General features: G+C 46.7%; 1 protein-coding gene across 12 annotated transcripts in view; it reads left to right on the top strand.

Moving 5' to 3' along the window:
• The window catches only part of LOC111862945 (trithorax group protein osa), a 278,921-nt gene that overhangs the window by 214,046 nt on the left and 42,802 nt on the right, over positions 1-22,073 (top strand). For all 12 annotated transcript variants that reach the window (XM_023848824.2, XM_023848822.2, XM_023848820.2 and 9 more), the window contains one exon: positions 4,901-5,030. In XM_023848824.2, the coding sequence (XP_023704592.1) occupies positions 4,901-5,030 (130 nt within the window). The remainder of the gene's footprint in view (positions 1-4,900; positions 5,031-22,073) is intronic.

Below are 22,073 nucleotides of genomic sequence, written 5' to 3'. Positions count from 1 at the left end.
CGGACTCTCCGTGCAAATTTGTCCATGATTTATCGTCGTCTCCGGCGTAGTATCAGCGTTAGATGGCGAGTTCCACGTTTCGGCCTCTTTGCTTTCGGGGAAAGAACCGTCAGTATCCTTCGCATAGGCCGCAGATCCGGTTTTCATAATTTCCCATCCCGATTTCCCAGCATATTTCCTGTTCTTGCATAATTTTTAAGGATATGTTTAATACCCTGTGATGACGTGTCACAGTACGAGCACTTGGGTGCATGCGAGCCACGTGTTGAAACGAATGGATTAACAATTTATAATACCTGCAGACCATAGCACTTATTTGGATTTGATGAACCATGGCAAGTTGCGGGGAGGGGACAGTGCCAAGTTCGTTACGAGGGATGAGTGTGGCTGGCTCGAAAAAAAGAGCAATCGAATTCTCCAGCTGTCGTGTCAGCTGTTATGACAGACTTCAGGCGATTGGACGTGTTGCCCCGTGATCGGATTACATTTGAGTATGTGTCATAAAATGGCCCGAGGGGGCTCTTCCTACGAACTTTTTCCCTCCCTCATTTTTCATTTCTTCACAACCCTCATTTTTTTCCTCATTCCGGTCACATTGGTTTTCTTGGACGTTAGTGTCACTCTTGTCAATATGAGGCCACCTTGACAGCTAGCAGTTTTTTAACCTCTCTAGTTCGGCTATTTTACTGAAAGAAATGGAATGGTATATAACAAGTAACTATGGCCACTTGTTACTGCGCCCACTACTGGCCCTAAATGATAGATGATGATGATGATGATTGTATAGCAATTGGTGGAATGAAGATTGGCAAGGGAAACCTAAGTTCTCGGAGAAAACCTGCCCCAGCACCACCTTATCCACCACAAATCCCACATGACCAGACCCAGGCTCAAACGCGGGTCGCCGTGGCGGGAGGCCGGCAACTAACCGCCTGGGCTATGGCGCGACCTTGCACGACCTAGCGGGAGCCCCACAAGATTTTATGATTTTTTGTTCTTGGTTTAAATACTTAGTTGAATATTCCTGATTCTTTGAAGCTTGAAATTCATCTGAGTAATATTGAAGAACTGGTTCTAAGTATGGTTAAATTCGTCGGACAGTAATTTCTTTCGTTTCTTTGCCATTCGCCCTCTTCCCCTCCCCCACCGCTTTAACCCTTTTATACTTTTATCTCTCTCCCTCGTTTCATAGTTAAAACAGTGAATTAAGCTTCATCTTTATCCTGTCACCAGAGTACACGAAAATTAGTACGACATGTGATCGATGCAGCATCCACGCAGGCACGTGACACATCAACGTAATCATAAGCGCGGCCCTATGGTATACATGTCCGGTTCCTTCGTCACAGAAAATCACTGTCTCACCACTTCGAAGCTCATCTGTTTAATGATGTTAGTGAAGCAATCGCTGTTTGTTCTGAGATTTGTACCAAAAAAGATGAAGCTGTCCATGTAACAGGCCGCGAAGGCCCGTAGGGTTGTGAGACGTCGAGGCTCCCACATAATCTAGGCAGTCGACTCACAGATTGCGGTGAGATTGTCAACCTTACGCACCGGTCGGCCGTTACCCCCCAGGAAAAATTCCTGGTACTCATTTCTGTTGGAGGGTGAGTCGACTCCAGGGTCATAGTGCGTCGGGAAGGATTAGGCAAATTGAAAAATCCAGTGACATCGGGATTCAATCCCGCGACCTTCCGGCTTGTAGCATAGTGCCTAAAGAAACAACGCTACGGCGTGCCCCGAGATTTGTACGTAAGACAGAAATTGGTTATAGAATAAATTCTCCCACCGCTGCAGCCCAGGTTTGATACCTGGTTGGATCATATGGGATTTTGCGGCGAACAGAGTAACACTGGGACAGGTTTTATGCCTCGTTTTCGGGAGGTCCTGTGTTCAGATCTTGATCAGGATGCCGGCTACTATGACCGAGGCCTTTCGTGTTTTTCCTCAGTTCCTCAGGATATGACTTCCACCTTCCAGGTTCTTCCGAATTCATTATTTGCTTATCATCCTACCATTCGGTGCTGTATAATCACTGCACTGTTCTGAGAAAGTACTGTTACGGATAGATGCCAGCGTTTCAGAGAAACCTGTAGCCCCTGTCTTCATAGTAGAAGAGGAAGGCTGACGGGGAAATGAGAGTGCAGATATAGAAATCGCCGCCTCTATCTTTGTTGCCGTTCCTCCTTTGCCCACGTCTATAGCCCATTTTCTGACAGATTATTATTTTACTCTATTGATGGGAGCAGTAGATTCCTCCGAAACCTTAGAAGTAACTTAATACCAGACTACACGGCGTATCCCACAAGGCATTGATTTTTACAGTGTCTGCCTTGGGAACCAAGTCGTATATATTGTTAAATTCTGTTAAATCACACTGTACGAAGCTGATTCGTGATGTTTCGACTGCTTCTGCCACTTCTGCTAGTTTTCAGACACGGAAATGATCGTTTGTGTTCCCTCTTGGAATGTCCTTACATTCAGGATGAGACGGAATTTCTTCCTCGATGAATGAAGTTGTCACCATGCGACGGAGCTTGCGATGACCAAATTCGGAAGTGTTAGAAATCAACTTGTTCAGGCGTAACAAGTGGAAAACATATAGACGACTGGAGTGGTGCCACGCTTCTAGTTAACCAGTAGCATACCGGTATTTCTAATGAAGTAATTCAAGTCCTCGTTATAGCGTCTAGCAGTGAATTGCATGAATGATGTTTCTTTTTGTGTTGCAAATGCTTGTCTTGGCTCGGCACATGTTTTCAAAGCTCACGACTTCTGGCTTCTTCGCACTGTTGAAGTTTGTTGCTGGGGACGATTTGAGAGTCATATCTGAATGCAGAAATCACTGCGATGTGTCCCAGGCTCAACAGTCCACACGTAATTGTAAGAACAGTTTCTAGAGTCTTTATCTTTGCGGTACGTGGTCTTGCTGGGCTTTGTTTAGCAGGTTTGTGACGCTTTTTGTGTTTCCGGTCATTTCCTTTTTACCGTGAAGTTCGTCGAAAATAATGCATAAAAAATAAGTGTCTAGCTCGCAGAGAACACTGCGTCTCATTTACAAAGACTGACAAACCAACTGACTTCATGGAGCTGGGGCCTTCTTTGAAAAGCCGCAAATTGTGCTGCTATTCAGAAATTTCCAAATATTTTATGGAACCCAAAGTTTCATCACCGTGTTCACAAGAGCCCTTCAGTGGTCCCTGTTTTGAGCCAGGTCAGTCCAGTCCATACCACACCATCGTGTCCCTCTGAGATCCATTTTAATATTATCCACCCACCTTCGTCTTGGTCTCTTTCCTTCTGGCTTTCCCACTAGGCTAATTCTGTTGAGGGAAGTAATGGCTGCACATTGTGAGTATGAAACAGTAGATGCGCTCTCAGGGGAAAATGAGCGTAAATTAATGTCAGTAGCACGTGTAGAGTTGGTCGTTCCTTAGAGGCTCATGACGTAGGAGGCGAGAGCGCTGGATACGCACATGTCAGTTGGCGTGTATTGAGAATGTGACCAAGTACGTAAATCGCATGTTTCGCGAGGTGAACGAGATTACAATGGATGTCCCGCAGCAGTAGAATGTGTTACGTAAGTCCACAGGGTGCCCCATATTTTGCCTTACCTATCACTCTGTTGCCTGTAGACTTTTTAAGCCTGCTTTCCAACGTTTATTGCCAAAGAAGGTATGCCTGTAAGAGGGAACTCTGGTGTGAAGGTTATGACAACATTTGCATTAATATTTTCACTCGATAGAATACAGTAACCGGTGCTGTTACCTGAAGGTACGCCATGACACTATGTGGCAAAGGTGAACACATTTTTTCCACTGTCGTTTATTGTTGTAATCTTCTCCTATTCGTAAATACTATCAACTCTGTTGTGTGTTAACGTACGTAAGAGCAGAATTGCGCCAGCCTTTTTGTATGTTAAAAAATGGAAATGCATTTAAATGTCGCACAGCTTGTTTGTGCCCTGCGAGGACTGTCTGAAGGCAGGTGGATGTAACTGGAATTCTTATAGAATATATTAAGTTTGAATCATCTGTTTAGACTTAACAGTAACGAAGTTTTCTATTTGAGTCAGCTCCGCATGCAGGGAGAACTCTGCTCTGGTGGGCCTGCGATCACGCAGTAAACTAAGCTTACTGCCACGGAAGTCACAAGCAGCGCTCTGAATTGGTTCTGAGCGTGAATATATTGACTCTTTAAAACATGCATTTATTTTAAATATATAAAATCTTAGTTCGTAACTCACAGGAACACATGACGTCTCAGGTACAAATCCCAACCGGTTAATGCTGTTTAGGTAAACAGTCACTATTTGTTGTGAGACCCATACGGAACACACAGATACACTCTGTGGGCAGAATGCAGTGTATATAAGAATTCAGTGCGTACCTCACAGGAAATATTACGTCTCCGCTACAGAGCCCAACCGGTTACAGCTGTTTAGGGAAACAGCCGCTGTTTACTGTGAGAACCGTACGGAACACAGACACACTCAATGGGCAGAATGCAGTATATATAAGAATTCAGTCCGTACCTCACAGGAAACATTACGTCTCCTCTACAGAGCCGAACCGGTTAATGCTGTTTAGGGAAACAGCCGCTGTTAATGTGAGAACCGCACGGAACACACAGATACACTCTATGGGCAGAATGCAGTATATATAAGAATTGAGTCCGTACCTCACAGGAAACATTACGTCTCCGCTACAGAGCCCAACCGGTTAATGCTGTGTAGGGAAACAGCCGCTGTTAATGTGAGAACCGCACGGAACACACAGATACACTCTGTGGGCAGCATGCAGAGTTTTGGTGTGTTAAAGCAGGTGGTACATATAGCGACCACTGGGCTTTAAAGGGTTAATGTAAGTATAACGTGTCTTATCGGTGGTTTGTCTTGCAGGATCTGACGGGCCAGAACAGCAATGACAGCTCCAGTGGGCCCGCACCGGGGACGCCCAATTCCCAGGGCATGAGGCCAACCCCGTCACCCACAGGGTCCACAGGATCACGTTCCATGTCACCGGCAGTTGGTGAGTCCTGCTAGTCCTGGTCCTCTTCATCACACGTTACTGGGATGATCAGGTCGTGGAGGAGCATGGAGCATGCGTGGAAGAGATGAGAAATCTGAACAGAGTGTTTGGAAGTGTTGGTAGGATGGTACGAATCTTAAGGAGATGGGACACTGTTCGTCTTACTCAGGACAGGATTGGTGGCAGATCCTTGTGACTCCATAAAGGATGGGGGAAATTTCTTGGGCAGCTGAGTGATGGACGTAATGTTTGTGGCAAAATAAAAAAAAGTACAAAATAATAATAATTTGAAAGCTATTAAAAGTATTCACTCCTACATACATAACCATGGCGTAGTGCACAAGGACAACTAATCGTATGTCCGTCCGTGCCTGTTAATATATTGTAATGAATCGAGCGGGTGAGTAGCCCCTTCCATCAGTTCGGCGATTTATCGCCAGAGCTCTCGGCACGCAGCTGATTCCAAGGTGAACACCAGCGGGCAGGCCTTGGTGTGATTATGTAAGCAGATCACGTACAGACGTGACGTAAGCGCGTTCAGGAAACCGGGGAAAACCGTCGGCTCGTTGCTTCTCTGTTTTCAGATGCATCCAGTTGGAGTGTGCCCGTATCTACTGACATTCTCGTGTTCCTACTTTATTTGACGGTTCTGCGCCAACTGCTGAGGCCATTGTTACGCCTCCTTCGTGTCCTGGAAGGAGTAATCTTTGCCCGATATTTAGGTGCTAACCCGGCATTTGCCTGGAGGAACTGAAGAAAATCACAGAAACCTCAGTCATAGGTGTCTGTCTCCGGCTTTAGATTACAACGCAACTGATGTGAAGCAGGACCTTTAATCCCTTGCCGGCGCGTAGGGGTGACAACCTTGCCGCCATCTGTGAGCTGATTGTCTAGAGAAAATGTGGGAGCATCGACGCCTTTTGCAGGGGTAGCTTTACTTTACTTACTTAACTTCACGGCACTGTTCAGTCTGGTAAAGGTAAAATTGTCCGTGTTGTTGTGCTACGTAGCACCATGTACCCCAGGAAGTCCGTATCGTCGTTTCGGTAGAGCATGCTCCTCCCAGTATCTGAAAATGGAGGTAATTTGTTCCGAAACAGCTGTAGGGTGGCGTAACCCACATATCCCGAGTTTGAATCCTGATCTCCGTGAAGACCGCGGATCTCACATGCCTGCAGTAGATAGTGCTTTCCGGGATGTGACGTCATGTATTTGTAGCTTTTCTTTGACGACATTGTGAGTAACTCAGGCTGCATACCCCGGAATCATTGGACGATAGTCAGTAATCATCATTTGCAGAGCATTGCGTAGAACATTCTGCCAGATTGCATCCGCTTTTTACTTTGGATTTCGCAGAAATAATTTCTTTTTTACGTAGCAAAGTCGTCAGCCTTCTTTCCAACCGCCAACCTAGAGGACCAGGTCCCTGTATTTATGTCCCAACAGCTACTGGAGGAGGGGGCACGCTGTAGCTACAAGCTGGAAGGTACCCGGTTCTATTCCCGACGAGATTTCTGAATTTTTCGATTGACCTAAAGCTTCCAGCCGCACTTTGGCCTTGGGGTCGACTCAGCCTCTAACAGAAATGAGTATCAGGAATCTTCCTGGGGGGTACAGGGCGGCCGGCGCTTAAGGCTGACAACCTTACCGCTATCTGTGAGCCGATTGTCTACAAAAAGTGCAAGTTTCAACGTCAGATAACCCTGCGGGCCTCCACGGCCTCTTACAGGGACAGGTTCGCGAAGTTATACCCCCGGGGGCCGGGTTCCCTTTTCGTCGCCATCTGCAGTGGAGGGCGTATTCGAACCCGTCTCCGCACGGTTTGGTGGTGAATGATGCATTGAGGAAGGAAGCGACTGTCTCGATATTTGTCTGCAGGAACGGAGGGCAACCACAAGAATCTCAGGGTACTCAGTTCCCTAAATGAGATTCGAACTGAACACCTGGAGACTAGAAGTCGGAAGCGTTACCGCTCGACCGAATTTGCTCCGTTGTGAAGCCTTTAAGTGTGGTACATAGTTGCAAAATTTGGGCGGAACCTCGTGCCTCCTCCTCGCAGGAAGAAGAACCCTGAAATGGAAATGGTTGCTGCCGAACGGTCATGTCACAGAACTGGGTAACGTGCAGTGTCACGGCCGTGGAACCATCGGAGTTTTCTTGTAAACTGTGCCCGCGGTAATGAACTTTGCATTCTGTAAGCACGAAATGTATTGATCTCGAATATTTGTCACACGTAGCAAATTAGGCCGATCACAGTGGCCGCGCGGTCTAAGCCACGAAATGTGTTCTTCCTCTCAAGCACCTGGATCTTGGGTTCGAATCCCACTCGAGGCATGGATGTTTCGTCTGCGTTTGTTCTGTGTAGGTAGCGGGCTGATCCCCCTGGCCAGGGAGCCCTACTGGGAAGAAGCCAGAAAGCCAAATGCGTGAAGCTGCAAATTAGGGGCGTGTGGGGTGGGGGGGTGAGGTTATGAAGACTTTCGCGTTGGAGAGCAGTTTGTCTCTCTCTGTCTGTAGCTGCCAGCAGAGCGATGACCCTTTTGCTGTCAGTGCTGTGAGAATGTATCAGGTGCAATTAAGAGCAAAGGTTACGTAATGAAGTGTGGAGCCAGGGAAACTGCTATTGGCAGACTTGTCTGCTGCTGCCTGGGGGAGGGGGCGGGGGAAATCCCTCGCCCATGACCTACATTTATTTTCCCTCTATCCCTTTTACAACGCCGTATTCTCATCCCACACGACAACTACACCCCCAGTCTACCCACCCCAACCCCCTTCCTGAGTTTCTCCCTAGCCACAAAACGTCTTTTCTACAGCTTCGCTCTGTTCTCTCCTGAAATTGAGGGTAGGATTTTATTGATTTCCCTTTGAATGGTATTGGGGTGAGCTGTGACATGAGTTAAAACTGTTACAGGTCATCTGATTCCGAGAGAGTGGAGGTGGTGTCCCCAACTACAGTCCATTGTTCACTCGTTTTATGCATTGTTCTTTCACGAGAATTCGCGCTTAGGAGCATTCACTAGCTCTAACCATTGAGCCCAACTGAGTAGGCTTTTACCTGAAGACGTAGACAGAATCAAGTCTGAGACGTTGTGGTTTAAATAAAAACAGGGCTGTGGATAATGTCCAGAAACACTGAAATCCTGTTATAGATAAAGTCGTCCATTTGCTTAACCAATTAAGCACCATACCGTGAAGGCGCATGGGGGGAGTGGATATATAGATCTGCACCAGTTGGAAGCGCGTGGTCAGCTTCACGCCCCCGGTACCCATTTGATAAGAGGCTGGGTAGGCTCCAGAGCCGGTCTGAGAGACGTGGAAAAAAGAAAATTTTTGGCCCTGCCGGAACTCGAACTCCGAGCCCTCGGCAAAGTCAGTAGTCAGTCGCTATACCGACGATTTCGTTCAAGAAAACTGTAAAATTCTCCCTGTCTTTAACTGTCACGCCATGAAGACGTATGGGAAAGTGGAGGTATAGCTCCATGCAGTCTTTGGCAGGGCACGGAGGTGAGTGGTCAGCAGCGGCTATGACTGCATTACGGCAAGCTCCCTAAGCCGAGTCTTGTGATCACGGCTTCGAGCCTCGCTAAGGCTCTCTTGACCAGATTGTGACGTACAGCAAGGCTCCAGCGTTCTTCTTGCATGTTGTCTCCCTTCTAAGGAAAAGAGGGTTTCGACTTGTGAAGGAGTGTGAGCGCTCAGTTTCAGTTCCCTGCCGTTTTTACCCAAAGAAAATAGCGTCAGGTATCCGCCGGATAGGTGACTGGCCGAAGGCTGTCGTATTGACAGGAGCCACAGCGCCCCTGTCTTGGGCCATATGATTTCTAATGAAGATTGCTGTCTTTTGGATGTGGCGCCGTGCAGTACGGCACATGGTTATTAGAGGGACGTTCTGCCGCCTTTTTCAGGGTAGATGTTTACCTTCACTATGCGACATGAAGTTCTCCCGAAACATCGCGGGAGACAGTGATCGTCGTTGTCACCACCGTGAGGGCCTCATCTCGCAAATTACTCAAATCCACATCCTCCAGCCATGTTTCTTTAGGGTCCATTTGACTACCTTCCCCGCCCGCCGCTACTCGTATCCCATTATCTCAGACGGTTGCGCTTTGAACTTGTATCCGAGAGATTGCAATATCGGCCCGTACTGGGAGGTTTCGTGGTTTTTCTTAGCCCCTCCAGGTAAATGCCAGGATATACATCAAATTAGGTTCTGGCCCCTTCCTCCCAAACCCTTTCCCTTATTCTAGCCTTCGATGTTTTATTTCGAGTCACTGAGAATGTCGTTAAACAAGTACACCGAGGTTTTCCAGCTGATTTGTTCCCTTCAAGCATTTTATCTGTTGCGTGCTACATGTCTAGCCAGTGCCGTGCTCACTATAACGTAGGCTCAGTATTGCCTGAACTTCCATGTACCAGAATAAAGGTGGGGGGACAACGTGAACCTTGCGGTGTATTGCCACGGGGGCTTGAACCGCAGACATACGGAACGGACAAAAGCGCGGCATTTGTTTTGCTATGCAGAGTCCTGCGCTGTCCGGACAGCTCACCGCTGCGTTGGATGCATTCCATTTCAGTGAGGTGCCTGATGTTTTTGTTTGTTTACGTTTTTCTGTTATCCCGGACTTTGCTGCGTTCTTCTGGTTTCTGTGTGCGCTCGAGATTCAGTCAGGAAGTAGAATGCATGGCACGCCAGGTATGTGAGCTCCCGGAAGTGGGCAGATAAACGTCCGGTACCATGAACTTCCGATATAGAGATGTGGACTGTGTTCTCCTTTTGTTTGAATGCCAGTGATTGGCAGATTGATTAACCCGAAGTTTAGATAATATTTAGAGGTTCAGTTCTTACCGCATAGAGAGCACCGCATCGTCTTCAGTTAGTAAAATTGTTTAGGAAAATTATTGTTGTTTATTCTGCGAGTCACGCTAAACACATAAATACACTATGTGGGCAAAATTTTCGGGTTTTTACTTGAAATCAGTTGGTACATATACTTAACATTAGAAGGGTTTTAATGGCTGCAGATTTGGCTTATGTGCATTTGTTCCTCGCCATGAACAGTATGAACCAGGCACACCAATTTTAATTGGCCGCATGGAGTAAAGTCCATCCTGGCAACATAGTAATCATTAAAAAATGTAAAGCTATACCCCTAACAGGCGCGTAAGGCTGATCCACCGCCATCTGAGCGGAGAGTCTAGAGAATATGGGAGCCTCGGGCGTCCACGACCTGTTACAGGGATAGCTTCACCATTTTTAACCCCTTGCAACATGCATTGTGGCGGCTTTGAATCCACATAGGTGTCAGTTCTGCTGTATTGAGTGAGGGTTATTAGCATAGGAGAGGAGTTTTGTGGGCCATTTCACAATGCTGTCAGCAGCTGGACTATCTAGCGTCGAATATTAGGATGACAAGTGAAAGTTGATCGTGTCCCAGTGTAGATACCCTCTTGCTAAGAAAGAAGAAAGTCAGAGTATGTGTCCATGTGGTGATTCGAACCTAGGACGTCCCGCCTACGGGTTACCGCTATTTCAGACCGTTGAATATGGCGTTTGAGGAGAGTATTTGGCCGTTTGAGGGATGTAGTTATCAGTAGGCTAGAGAAAATTGCATAATAAGTCTGCTCGAGGACCCCATTCCATGACGTTAGTTGTTGGTGTGGTGTGTTTGAGTTACGTAAGCCGTGCACACGCAGTCAGCGAGCGCCGTGCAAACACTGCACAGGTTGCTGCAATCTCGCGTCGAGAAGGTTGCTTCAAGGTAGTGACTGCTGTACCTGGTTCCCAGCGCTGGAACCCTGTGCAGGTCTTAGCCCCCCTACTTCCGTCCTTTCTTCTCGGTATCGCGCTTTGTCGTGTCTTCTTTCTTGCCTCACATTTAACCCTTAGAAAGTATGAAAAGAAAAGAGGAAGAATATCGGATGACATTCCGGGCCAGGGCTGAGAACGGTAGGTGGATTTTGGTTCAGTTGACATAACCCTTCCAGCCGCACTATGGCCCTTGGGTCGACTCAGCCTCCAACAGAAATCTTCCTGGCGGTGAAGGGCGGCCGTTGCGTAAGGCTGACCTCACCGCCATCTGTGAGCCGATTGTATAGTAAATGTGGGAGCCTCGACGTCTCACAACCATATGGGCCTTCACGGCCTGTTACAGGGATAGCTTTACGTTTACGACGAACGTAGAATGTAGTAGCTTTCTGATGGTGACGTAACGACCCGCTCCACCGCCTGATGACACACCATCAAGGATGTGTGCGACAGCATTTACGTCAGCCCACTAGCCTGGGTGTTCTGGGGATCACTTCAAATCATAATTTTCGTGAAATGTTGTAGGAGAGGGAAAGGAATGTTGACTCGAGACAAAATTTGATTTTCTGATGGATTGCGAATTGCATTATTTGGAAAGCCAGTTTGAGCCGTTTCAGCTTTTACTGGAGGACAGACGACGAAATCAAGAAACCAACAGTCAGGTGGGCGGACCGGCCCCGCGAAACTTTTCTGATGCGTACTGTGGCTCAGGCAAACAAAAGAATGCCGTACTCCTGTAAGGTTTGTCGCCCGTTGCTTTATTGATAGAGGTAAAGCTATCCCAGTAACAGGCCGTGAAGGCCCATAGGCTTGTGAGACGTCGAGGCTCTCACATTTTCAAGACAGTTAGCTCACAAATGGCGGTGAGGTCAGCCTAACTCATTTCTGTTAGAGGCTGAGTCTACTCCAGGACTATAGTGCGGCTGGAAGGATTAGGTAAATTTCAAAATCCAATGAACTGATCGGGCATCGAAACCGCGGCCTTCGAAACACCTCGAATGTTTCCCAAATTAACCAGTAGTGAAGACGCAAAGTGTTTCCTGTGAGGTACGAACTGAACGTTTGAAGAATATGTAGACGAACGTCAGACTTCGATGTATTAAGTAGACTTACCTACCGTTGAGCGTTACCAGCATCGATTTTCAAGAAATGTGGAGCTATTCTGACTGCTGAATTACTGCTGGTCCTCGCCAGCGCATTGTTTCTTGGTTCCGAGTCGCACGGAACTGACGGTGATATGTGTGTGACGTCACTGGGAGCCCTCGGAGCTGTTAAATAACGCGGTATTGCCCACAGCGTTGGAGCCCTGTCCGACTGAATTGTGGGAATTAATCGTGACGTTAACATCAGACCTTCTCGGAACGACTTGCGGCTGCCACCTGTCACGAGAACTTCACTTAGGTTGATGTTGAACTAGATTTCGTCAGACAGGTGTTTCACTTCTTATGTTGGCGGAAATGTTCTGAAAGGAAAGTATACGCCTTTGGTGAGATTTAGGTGTATTGTTTCTGAAACTTGATTTCGCGATTCTTCTTAACCGTTTAAAGCTCAGTCGTTTTTATGTGTACCACCTACCTTAACATTAAGAAACTCTACTTTTCCTCCCGCAGAATGTTTATTGTGTTGCTTACTTTTCTTAGAATAAACAGGAATCGTTTCGAAACAACAATTGGTCGGTCTTTGTAATGGAGATGCTTTGTTTTTTCTGTGGGGTATAAGCTGTATTTCGAAATATTGTTCTTATAAACTTGGTGCTGTGATGTGTTAATTGCCGTCTTCCCAGTTTTTGACATGGAAATTGAACTGACTTTAGTGAAGTTTACTGAAGCCTGTATCAGTCGGCTTTGGTCTATTCTGCATTCGTAGGATTTGCCACCTGTTTTGACGCTGATTTCTTGCTTGGCCTATCCTTAGATTCTGAGGATCTGGGCGACGTGCTCTTCCGAAACGTCGGTTGCCTTTCAATGTACTACACGTCGTCGTATCTCAGGAGACGGAACTCCTCATAATCTGGAATCAATTTTTTCCGCGTCAGGCAGGCTGGGACCTGTACAAACTTTTATTATATCAAACGCTTGCGATTGAAACGGCGTCATTTAATGAACGAGGAACCAATGAGCAGAAGGTGTCGCACAATACTTTACCCATAGCGTCCCTTGTCGGATGACCGCCGCTGAGTGCAGAGAGGGGGAAGTCCTCGAGAAGTTTCTGCTTGCACATTTTTCATGTAACTCTCTGGTTAGAGATTGCGCAGAGGAAAAAATGTGTGATTCATACTCATTAAACGTCTTTCTTGTCAACAGCGTAGATTGTCAAATGGTTGGATGATATGAATGAGGAATTGTGAAAATACTGAAGGAAACTTTTATGGCCTGTTCTGTGTCGTCGAAGCATGCGCGTGGAGAAGCTGGAAAGCTACGAAAATAATTTCTGTTGCGAAAGGCTGCAGCCAGTCAGACTCTCAGAGTAAAGCTACTGGAATACGGGTTGAAGTTCGGTGATGGTGATGGTTGTGTTGTCAGGCCAGTGAACTGCGTGACCTCACTTCAGGCTATCCCTAAAGTCAACCATTTTCATCGTGTTTTATCAACGCGTGTTTCCGAAATTTAAGGGGTTGCAGTCTGTTCCCAACTTGTCCTAATGCTTTCTCTGAAAATATCGTAAATCTTCTCGAATATTAATTTCCCGTAGACGTGTTATAAATTGAGATACGTTCCATGATTATGGGAAAATGTATGCGCCAGGCCTAATTTAGACCATAAATTAGTAGTGTAATTAGTATTTGCACTTATATTATTTAATGAAAGCACAATAAATACCAAAATAATATTGGTAAACACAGATTCCAAGCATTCAGGATGGCGACGAAGTTGTGGTTGAGCGCGGGCAAGTCATATCGTGCAACTGAGTATCGACCGGAAGTACCCACAAGAAAGTGAACTCGAATCGGAGGCCGTGAGGGTACGATATCGGATGTCGATTTCGAGGTATTGATGTATATTAGCTTTGTACGCCCGGATTTATAGTAAATCGAAATATCGTAACTTTCTGCACCAAAATGGGAATTATGCACTGAAGGGAAATTTTATTTAATTTGGACTGGGCATGTACACGAGCTTGGATAACTCGGTCGGTATAGGGACGGGATAGGAATTGGACGACCTGGGTTCGATTGCCCACACCAGGAGTTTTTTCTTTTCACAGTGTTCGTGCCGCTCTGGGATCCACGCAGACTCCTATCCAGTGGGTGCCCGGGGCTCTTTCCCTAGGAGGGTAAAACGGCCAGGGCATGAAGCTGATCACTCGCCTCCATCTAGTGTCGCTGTCAAGAATGGTGGAACTATTCCTCCACTCCCCATACGTCTTCGTGGTGTAGTGCTTAATTAACTAAGTACAGGGACAGCATGATCTTATTTTTTGCGTGGTACGTCTGTCGTCCATTGATTAAAATGATCAGAAATGAAAGGCTGTTTAGGGTTCATTCTGCCAAAGATGCTACTTGTCTAGTAAGTTAGATCGTGGTGTATGTAGCTCATCTGTCGTATTATTCGAGAGATCTCAGGTTGAGTCTCGGTCGGAACACCAGCTATTCCTCAGTCTCTCCTAGCAGCCGCTGGGATATTACCCCAAATTAGGCCACATTCTCTTCATTCTAAGTACTGTACGTGTAGACCCGTTACCGGTTAACTGCCTCGAAACAACGAAGCATTCCCTACTGGGAGACGCATTCTCAATAATCAAGTATACACAGCCGTTAGTGGCTAACTTGGTCGGTGCATTTGAATCCCCATTGTTAGAAGCTGTTACCAGGATACGGCTGGTGAAGACACAGCAGCCTGAAAAGATTCAGCTTCTGCTGTAGTGATTTGTAAAGTGTGGAAATCGGCGGTGATTCTGTAATTAAGTGTAGTCACGAGTCGTGTTATAGTGGTCAGTAAATCCAATCTCGAGCCCAAACGCCCGTCTGTAGTCACTGTAACACGTGGCAGTATTTCCAGTTCATTATTCGCCATTCTGTCATTCGGCGCCTTGTAGTCTTGAATATCTGGCGTCGTCGTCGTCGTCAAATAAACCACAGATGAGTTAAATCCGCAGGACTGCGTTCTTTTAGCGCTGTTCTGTGTGATGAATTTCATGTGCATGACTGTACGTGGAAATTACTGCTTGTCACAAGAATGTAATGACAGTATGCTGTCTGGAAATACATCACTCTCCGAGAGAAAGCGCCAGACCCAGTACGCAGAATTGCAAATAACCTTTCAAGGACACATGCAGGGTTCTTGCGTAAGTGGCTCGGGCACGTGTTTGTTCACATCAGTCCGGTGTCATGCTTGAGCAGATCAGGACTGTGCTTAGTTGAGCACCGCATCGTGGAGGTATGACTCCATGTATTAACATCGAAATTAGATGGCGCTTCATCCCCGGAGAAAGCCTCCCCCCCATGAGGCTGGATAGGACCCAGTGGGGAAGAGCATTTATATTGTTGCTGCGTGAAGTTGTCGCCGCGTTAGTAGTTTAGTCGCTGTATCATGGTTTATCGGATTCGTTTTACACATTAAAACTTTAAAATTTAATGTCCATACGAGTAAGCAGGATTTTAGGTTTTCACGTCAGTGGTTATGAAGAGCTCTCTCTTCTAGGATATAACGCTCCTTGGCTGTGTTTGCTACATGCTTCACTCTGGGTTCTTGCTTCGGTTCTTGGACCCTGTAGATGGAGGCGACTTGCTTCTTCGAAACGCCGGTTATGTCCCAGAAGATAGAACTCTTCATAACCACCGCTGTGAGAACCTCACATTCTGCATAACCAATTGGTGTTTGTAATAGAGGCAATTTGTTTTCTGTTACGTACAAAGTGAATGTTTAAGTGTTATTTACATGAGTTCAGGTTTCAAAGCGTTAATGCCACTTCAGCAGAACCTTTATAAAGGCAAGAAACAAGCCCTTGTGCATAATTAATTAAGCATCACGCCATGAAAACGTGTGGTGGAGTGGCTCCACTGTTCTTGACATGGGCGCTAGTTGCAGGTGAGTGATCTGCTTCACGCTCTGGCCGCGCTACCCCCTAGGAAATATTCCGCGCCACCCATTGGATGGGAGGTTGTTTGGGCCCCAGAGCCGACCTGAACGTTGTGGAGTAAAGAAAAATGTCTTGCCTTTGTCAGGACTCGAATCCCGTGAATTTCGTATCCCGAGCCTTCATAATGTTATTTATTAAGGAGCAGGTTTTCATAGCGGTAACCTGTGTTTCTGATATTCTGTAAATATTCAATTCTGATGTTGGTATAGATCAGGACTGCTTGCTTCTGAATAAAGTTCTGCAATCGACCGTCCGTAATTGTCGTCTCACTTGAATGAGTGCCCATACCATGTCGTTGGTATAACGTTTTTAAATAACTAGAACTTTAGGTTACAATGCTTGGATGTGATGCCGTATAGTTTGCCAAACTTTGACCAAACTACACTGCGTCACATCACAGGCGGCAGTAATTCTGATAACTCACTGTCGCATGTGGACTTTCAGATGAGGCACAAATCAAACTGCGACATCGTCGTTCAGTGGTGGATCAGTTTCTTTGCTAACGAGACGGTGTGTCCCCAGGGCATCGACCTCCCCCCCCCCTCCTATCTATCAGTCCTATCCATTCATTCATTCACTCGCTCATTCTTATCCCATAATGCAGCCGAAAGGCAGGTCAGGGTTCCCTGGAATTACTCTTTGCAATGTGGTGGGGAGATCATGTGGGGGGGGGGAACCTTTGAGGATTTATAGTTCATGTAATAGACGTAAACGACTTGGCAACCGTGTGACGACGACTCGGGTACAATTCCGTTTATTGAAACTCCAGCACAGTATGAAACTGCTTCCCCGTCACCATCCTGTTTTGTGAGTCTGGTTGTAAAGAGAAACTGGGGAGAGCTGCCCTCTGCCGAAAATGCTGTCTTATGGGTTGTGACGGTCCTAACTTCAGGTTAGATAGAGGCTGTAGGTTGCTCGGAAATGTAGGCATAGTGACTGCCTACGGGCTGCACGACCCAGGGGTCGGAGTTCGAGTCCCGGTATGGTCAAGAATTTTCACTTCTACATATCGTCCAGACCGGCTCTGGGCCCCTCCTAGCCAATGGGTACCGGTGTCTGTTTCCATGGGGGTAAAGCGACCGGAGTTGGAAGCTGACCACTCACCTTCAACTAGTGTCAAGGTCAAGAAAACATGCGTCTGTACACCCACTCCCAACTACGTCTTCATGCCAGAGACATGGGTTAATGCTGTGTAGGGAAGAAGCTTTTCACGGAGACTGAAGTTGATGCTGTCAGCCCTGTCAGCCCTGTCAGTTGGTTAAAATCACAGACGTCTCAGGGATGACTGTCTCATTCAGGGCCACGTCGGTGATTTTTAATCACTTAACACGGCTGATAACACTAAAATATTTTGCGTAATTAATCGCTGATATTGCAAGAAGCATGCTCAGGCGACGTAAACGTTTAATAATGTGACGCCGTGTAGTCTAGCAGACATTGAACAGCATTTCGGAGGAATCTACTGCCCCAATATTGAGAGTAGTTTAAGGCGCTACGCCTCGTGGGCAGAGCGCACAGTTGTTAGCCTACTTACCTTATTTTGGGGGGAAAGGAAAACAAAAGGAGGCTTAAGAGATCACCTTGCTGTCTGTGTATCCCCCCGTATCGTTGCTAAGCAACGGCTCAGTAAACACGTTCCCTTGGAAACGAATACACACGCAACAATAGAACTGTTGGAGACGCGGTGGTTTCTATTCCGTCCGTGTCGTGTGAAAGGAAAGTAGACGGTTAGTTCTTCCCAGAAGTTCTTGCTTATAATGTTCTATTGATACATATTGGGAGCATGCGATAGCGTTGTTAGTTGAGGCACTATGAGCACCAGGGCCGCCGTCGCATAATACTGACAGTCTCACCGCCCTCTGTGAGCAGATTGTCTAGAAAATGTTGGAACCTCGACGTCTCACAACCCTATTGACCACCACGGCCTGTTACAGGGATACCTTGGTTATACATATGGTAACACTGTGCTTTAAAACACCGGCAGCATTCGAGGAATGTTACCGGTATTTTAAAAGATTCACGCTCGTGCCACTTTACCCTCGCAGAAAGGGCCGCTTGTGTCCATTGAATGGGAGGCTGATGGGGTCCAGAGTCAATCTGGATGCCCTGCAGAAGAAACATATTCTAGTACTTGCCGGGAATCTAAGCCGTGTCGTTCAGCCTATAGCTTGCCATCCTGACGCACCCACCCGCAATGCAGCCGATTTCGGGGGATGCTTGCCACAGATCTGCATTGTCGGAGACACTGACACAGTAGTTGATTTGTAATGCGGTTAATCTATATTAATTTTTCATTTGTTTGCACTTGTGTAACTGAATAGAGCGCAGCCCTACGGTGCTAATCTGCCTCATTACTCACCACCTTTTTCCTCTGGCATTTTGAAACTAATTTATCATGGGGAGATGATCAACTGCTCTGCGTTATCACAAAATGTATTCATCATCCGTAATGCGGTCTAGCAGTTCGGGCACAGCGCATCGGTGTGCAGTCGGACTCCCCACCTGCTTTTGTGTAATTTTGGTATGACCGATGCGGTTATTTGACTCACGAACGGACAGGAAGCAGAGATGAATTCCGCATTCCTCTGGAATTTGGAAAATAGTACTTGTAAGAATGATTGGTTGATTGATTTAGACCTGATTCGGTCATTTCTGAGTCTGATGTTGATATTTGATGGGCGTTTTGAAGTTCTGAAATTGTATGTATTGATTAATATACTTTGTAATTTCTTGCTTTGGGTTGGCACTTAGGCACGTTTCCTTGACGTAGGACTGACTGACTGTGGATTTAGGTGGGGTTCGGTCGTTTCTGGCCCTTATGTAGACATTTGAGATTACATTTCGAAGGTGTAGGATCGAATAATTGCTTAGACCCGTTCGGTCACATCTGGCCGTGACGTTAACATTTTAGACAAGTTTCGGAGATATCCCTCTCGGTTGGTGCGTAAGTTTAGTGCCGGCTTGTCCATTTCTATTGTCAGGTTCTCTGTTCCACATTGGGCACAGTCTTACTTTCTGGTTGTGTCTGCAGGGTTGCGTTCGAATGGAAGTAATGCAGTTGCATTTTGGTTTTTATGTCCGGGGTCATGGAGAGAGAAGGGTGACGTACTGCAACTTGACCCATTCACAGCTGATGCTTGACTAACCACAAGGCCTCTACGATAATGCGGCCAAAGCATGAAGGTGGTCACTCTCCTCTAGCTCATGACAAGATTTTTTTATTGCTAGTGGGGTGGGTCTAAGTCCCTTGTACTGCGGCCACTTCTGGCCTATTGTACCAGCCCAAGATGATAGGTGAGGGTGATTGTGAAGCAATTGGTGGACTGAAGATTGGCAGGGGAAGCCGAAGTACTCGGAGAAAACCTGCTCCAGTTCTACTTTGTCCACCACAAATCCCACTTGACCAGACCCCGTGATCTAACCTGGGCCGCCGCGGTGGGAAGTCAGCGACTAACCGCTTGAGCTATGGCGCGGTCCTATGACAAGATTAAGAATTAGTGGAACCTTACTACCACGCCCATATGTATCTCTATCACCTGATGTTTAGCCCCCCCCCCTCACCATATCTTAGAGGTTTCAGTTACCTTATAAAAAAAAGGTAAAAAGAAAAACCAAGTATGCTACAGCGTGCCCCTCATTTACCTTCTCCGTCTTAAAATTACAGGTAAAGCTATCCCTGTAACAAGCCGTGGAGGCCTATAGGCCTGTGAGACGTCGAGGCCGACACATTTTCTAGACAATCGGCTCACAGATGGCGGTGAAAGTTGTCAGCCCCACCCTGTCCTGCCTTGAAGGTTCAGGATATCAGTGAAGATACCTTCGCCGCAAAGGCTCAGGACATGTCGGTGAAGATATTTTCCCTAGGCCTGCCTTGAGGATATCAGTAAAGTCACCTTCCTCTTTCCCTGGAGGTCGGTAGGGATCCTACCGGTGGTCTGGGCGACTGCGGATCGTCTGAAGGGGCCGTCGAGAGTAACCAGTGGACACTCGAGTCTGCTGACCATGACTTAACTCTCAGCTCGTAGGTCTATAACGAACGAGTGGCGATTTTCCTCCACGCCACCCGCACGCCGCAGTGGTGTACTGTTTAGTCATGCCTGCCGTCCTTCGAGGAATGGACTCTGGGTAACATTGTTCGGTGAATTTAATTTTGATTTATGTTGGTTACGTTCAGTGTGCAATTGATACCGAACTCCGAATGCATTTCATGTGGCCGGAGCGTGAACCTGGCAACTAGCCTGCCGATATCTTGAGAATGCAGTCAGCAGCGAAGTCGTGTGTTTCACTTCTCTTGAGCTGGAGCCGTATTATCAGATCAGCTGATTTGTGTGTGAATGTAGGCAGTGAGGAATGTTGGGTCGGCGACCTTCGTAGTCTGTACAGTAGGGTGTGGGGTGACGGGGGCGGGTGTTCAGCTGAGCGTGCGACTGACGCCCAGGCGGCAGACTGCTCTGTGATGTTGGAAAAAGGATGCGCCCGAGAGAGACCGACATACTCAAATAAAGGGGAACCTGTCATTAAAAGGCGGGACAAGATCTTGACCTACAAACATTTGGCACAGAGCTTGGACTGGGACCAAGGAATTGTTGCGTAATGTGCGGTATCCTGGCGCGTCTCCGGCGGCCTCACAGTTCGTTGTGGTGGATGTGCGGATGATATAGGTAGATGGGTGGCAGTATAGGTACATGGGTACGCAAATACAAGACATGTACGGAGATAGGTAGATACGTAAGATATATGCACAGATAGATATGTGCATACATAACATTCACGCATGCATACATATACATACACACATAGATAGGTAGGTAGATACGTACATAGAAGATATGCGCAGAGGTAGATATGTACATACATATATGTAGGTTTTTATTGCTAGTGGGGTGGGACTAAGTCCCTTGTACTGCGGCCACTTCTGGCCTACTGTACCAGCTCCAGATGATAGTGAGGGTGATTGTGGAGCAGTTGGTGGAATGAAGATTGGCAGGGGAAACCGAAGTACTCGGAAAAAACCTGCCCCAGCGCCACTTTGTCCACCACAAATTCCAGTTGACCAGACCCGGGATCGAACCCGGGCCGCCGCGATGGGAAGCCAGCGACTAACCGCTTGAGCTATGGTGCGGCCCTTTATGTAGGTAGGTAGACACGTAAATAGAAGATATGTACAAGAATAGAAATGTACATATATAACACATAAGTAGGTAGGTAGGTACGTAGAACATAGCCCAGAGGTAGGTAGGTAGATACATAGAAGATGGTGCACAGATAAATGCATATGTGTATAACTGGATGAACTTTCCAAACAGATTTATTTCACAAAACTCTGTGTATAATGGGTGGGTGGAATTGCGTGTGAGCATCTAATGCCTTTGCTCACCGAGAGGCTTCACGTTGTCACATCTTGCCATGAGATGGCAGCTTTACTCTGCATTCTTCTGAGGACATGCTTGTGCAGCTATTAATTGTTGGACATTTACACTTCATTAGTCCGTACAAAGTGGTGACATTCTGTTCGTGGTCGCCATTTCAGTTGTAGGTGGATGGGTATGGAGGCACAGTTCCTTCTTTTATGACAGATTATTTCAGAATTAAAATGTGGACTGTGTACAGTATACAACTTGACACTTTTCACACACTCCTTCACATTCTGTTATCTGTCAATTGTAGTAGTTTATTATTCATTGTTATCAGCACCAGCAACACGGCCATTTATCGGCCGTGGCTTCCCTTAGAATATCCTGCCAGATTGCGTTCGTTTTATGCTTCTTTGGATTTCGCAACAGATTTTTTTTACAGAGAAAGGTTGGTAGCCCTGCGTCCAGCCCCCAAACCTGAAGGTCCCTCGGAGTCAGCATGGCGCAGATATATTCCCCAGTCACAAAGTTCCCTTTTCGTCGCTCTCTGCCACTCAGAAATGTATCGTGAGTTCCAGGCATGCAGTCAATGTTCTTTACAAGACAGATGAATGCACGGATGGATAAGTGGACAGGACCCCACATAGAGGGATAGAAACAAAAGATGTAGGGTGTGGATTAAACAGGAACCATTAGGATATTCCCAGGTTTTGTTTGAATTTTTGTGACTCAACCGCTAAGAGAAAGGAGTACCAGGAACCTTCCTGCGGTTAAAGGGCGACCGGTGTGTAAGGCTGACAACCT

This window comes from Cryptotermes secundus, unplaced genomic scaffold (genome assembly GCF_002891405.2).
Source record: "Cryptotermes secundus unplaced genomic scaffold, Csec_1.0 scaffold763, whole genome shotgun sequence".
In the NCBI taxonomy this organism is placed as follows: Eukaryota; Metazoa; Arthropoda; class Insecta; order Blattodea; family Kalotermitidae; genus Cryptotermes; species Cryptotermes secundus.
This window is presented reverse-complemented; position numbering and strand designations above follow the sequence as displayed.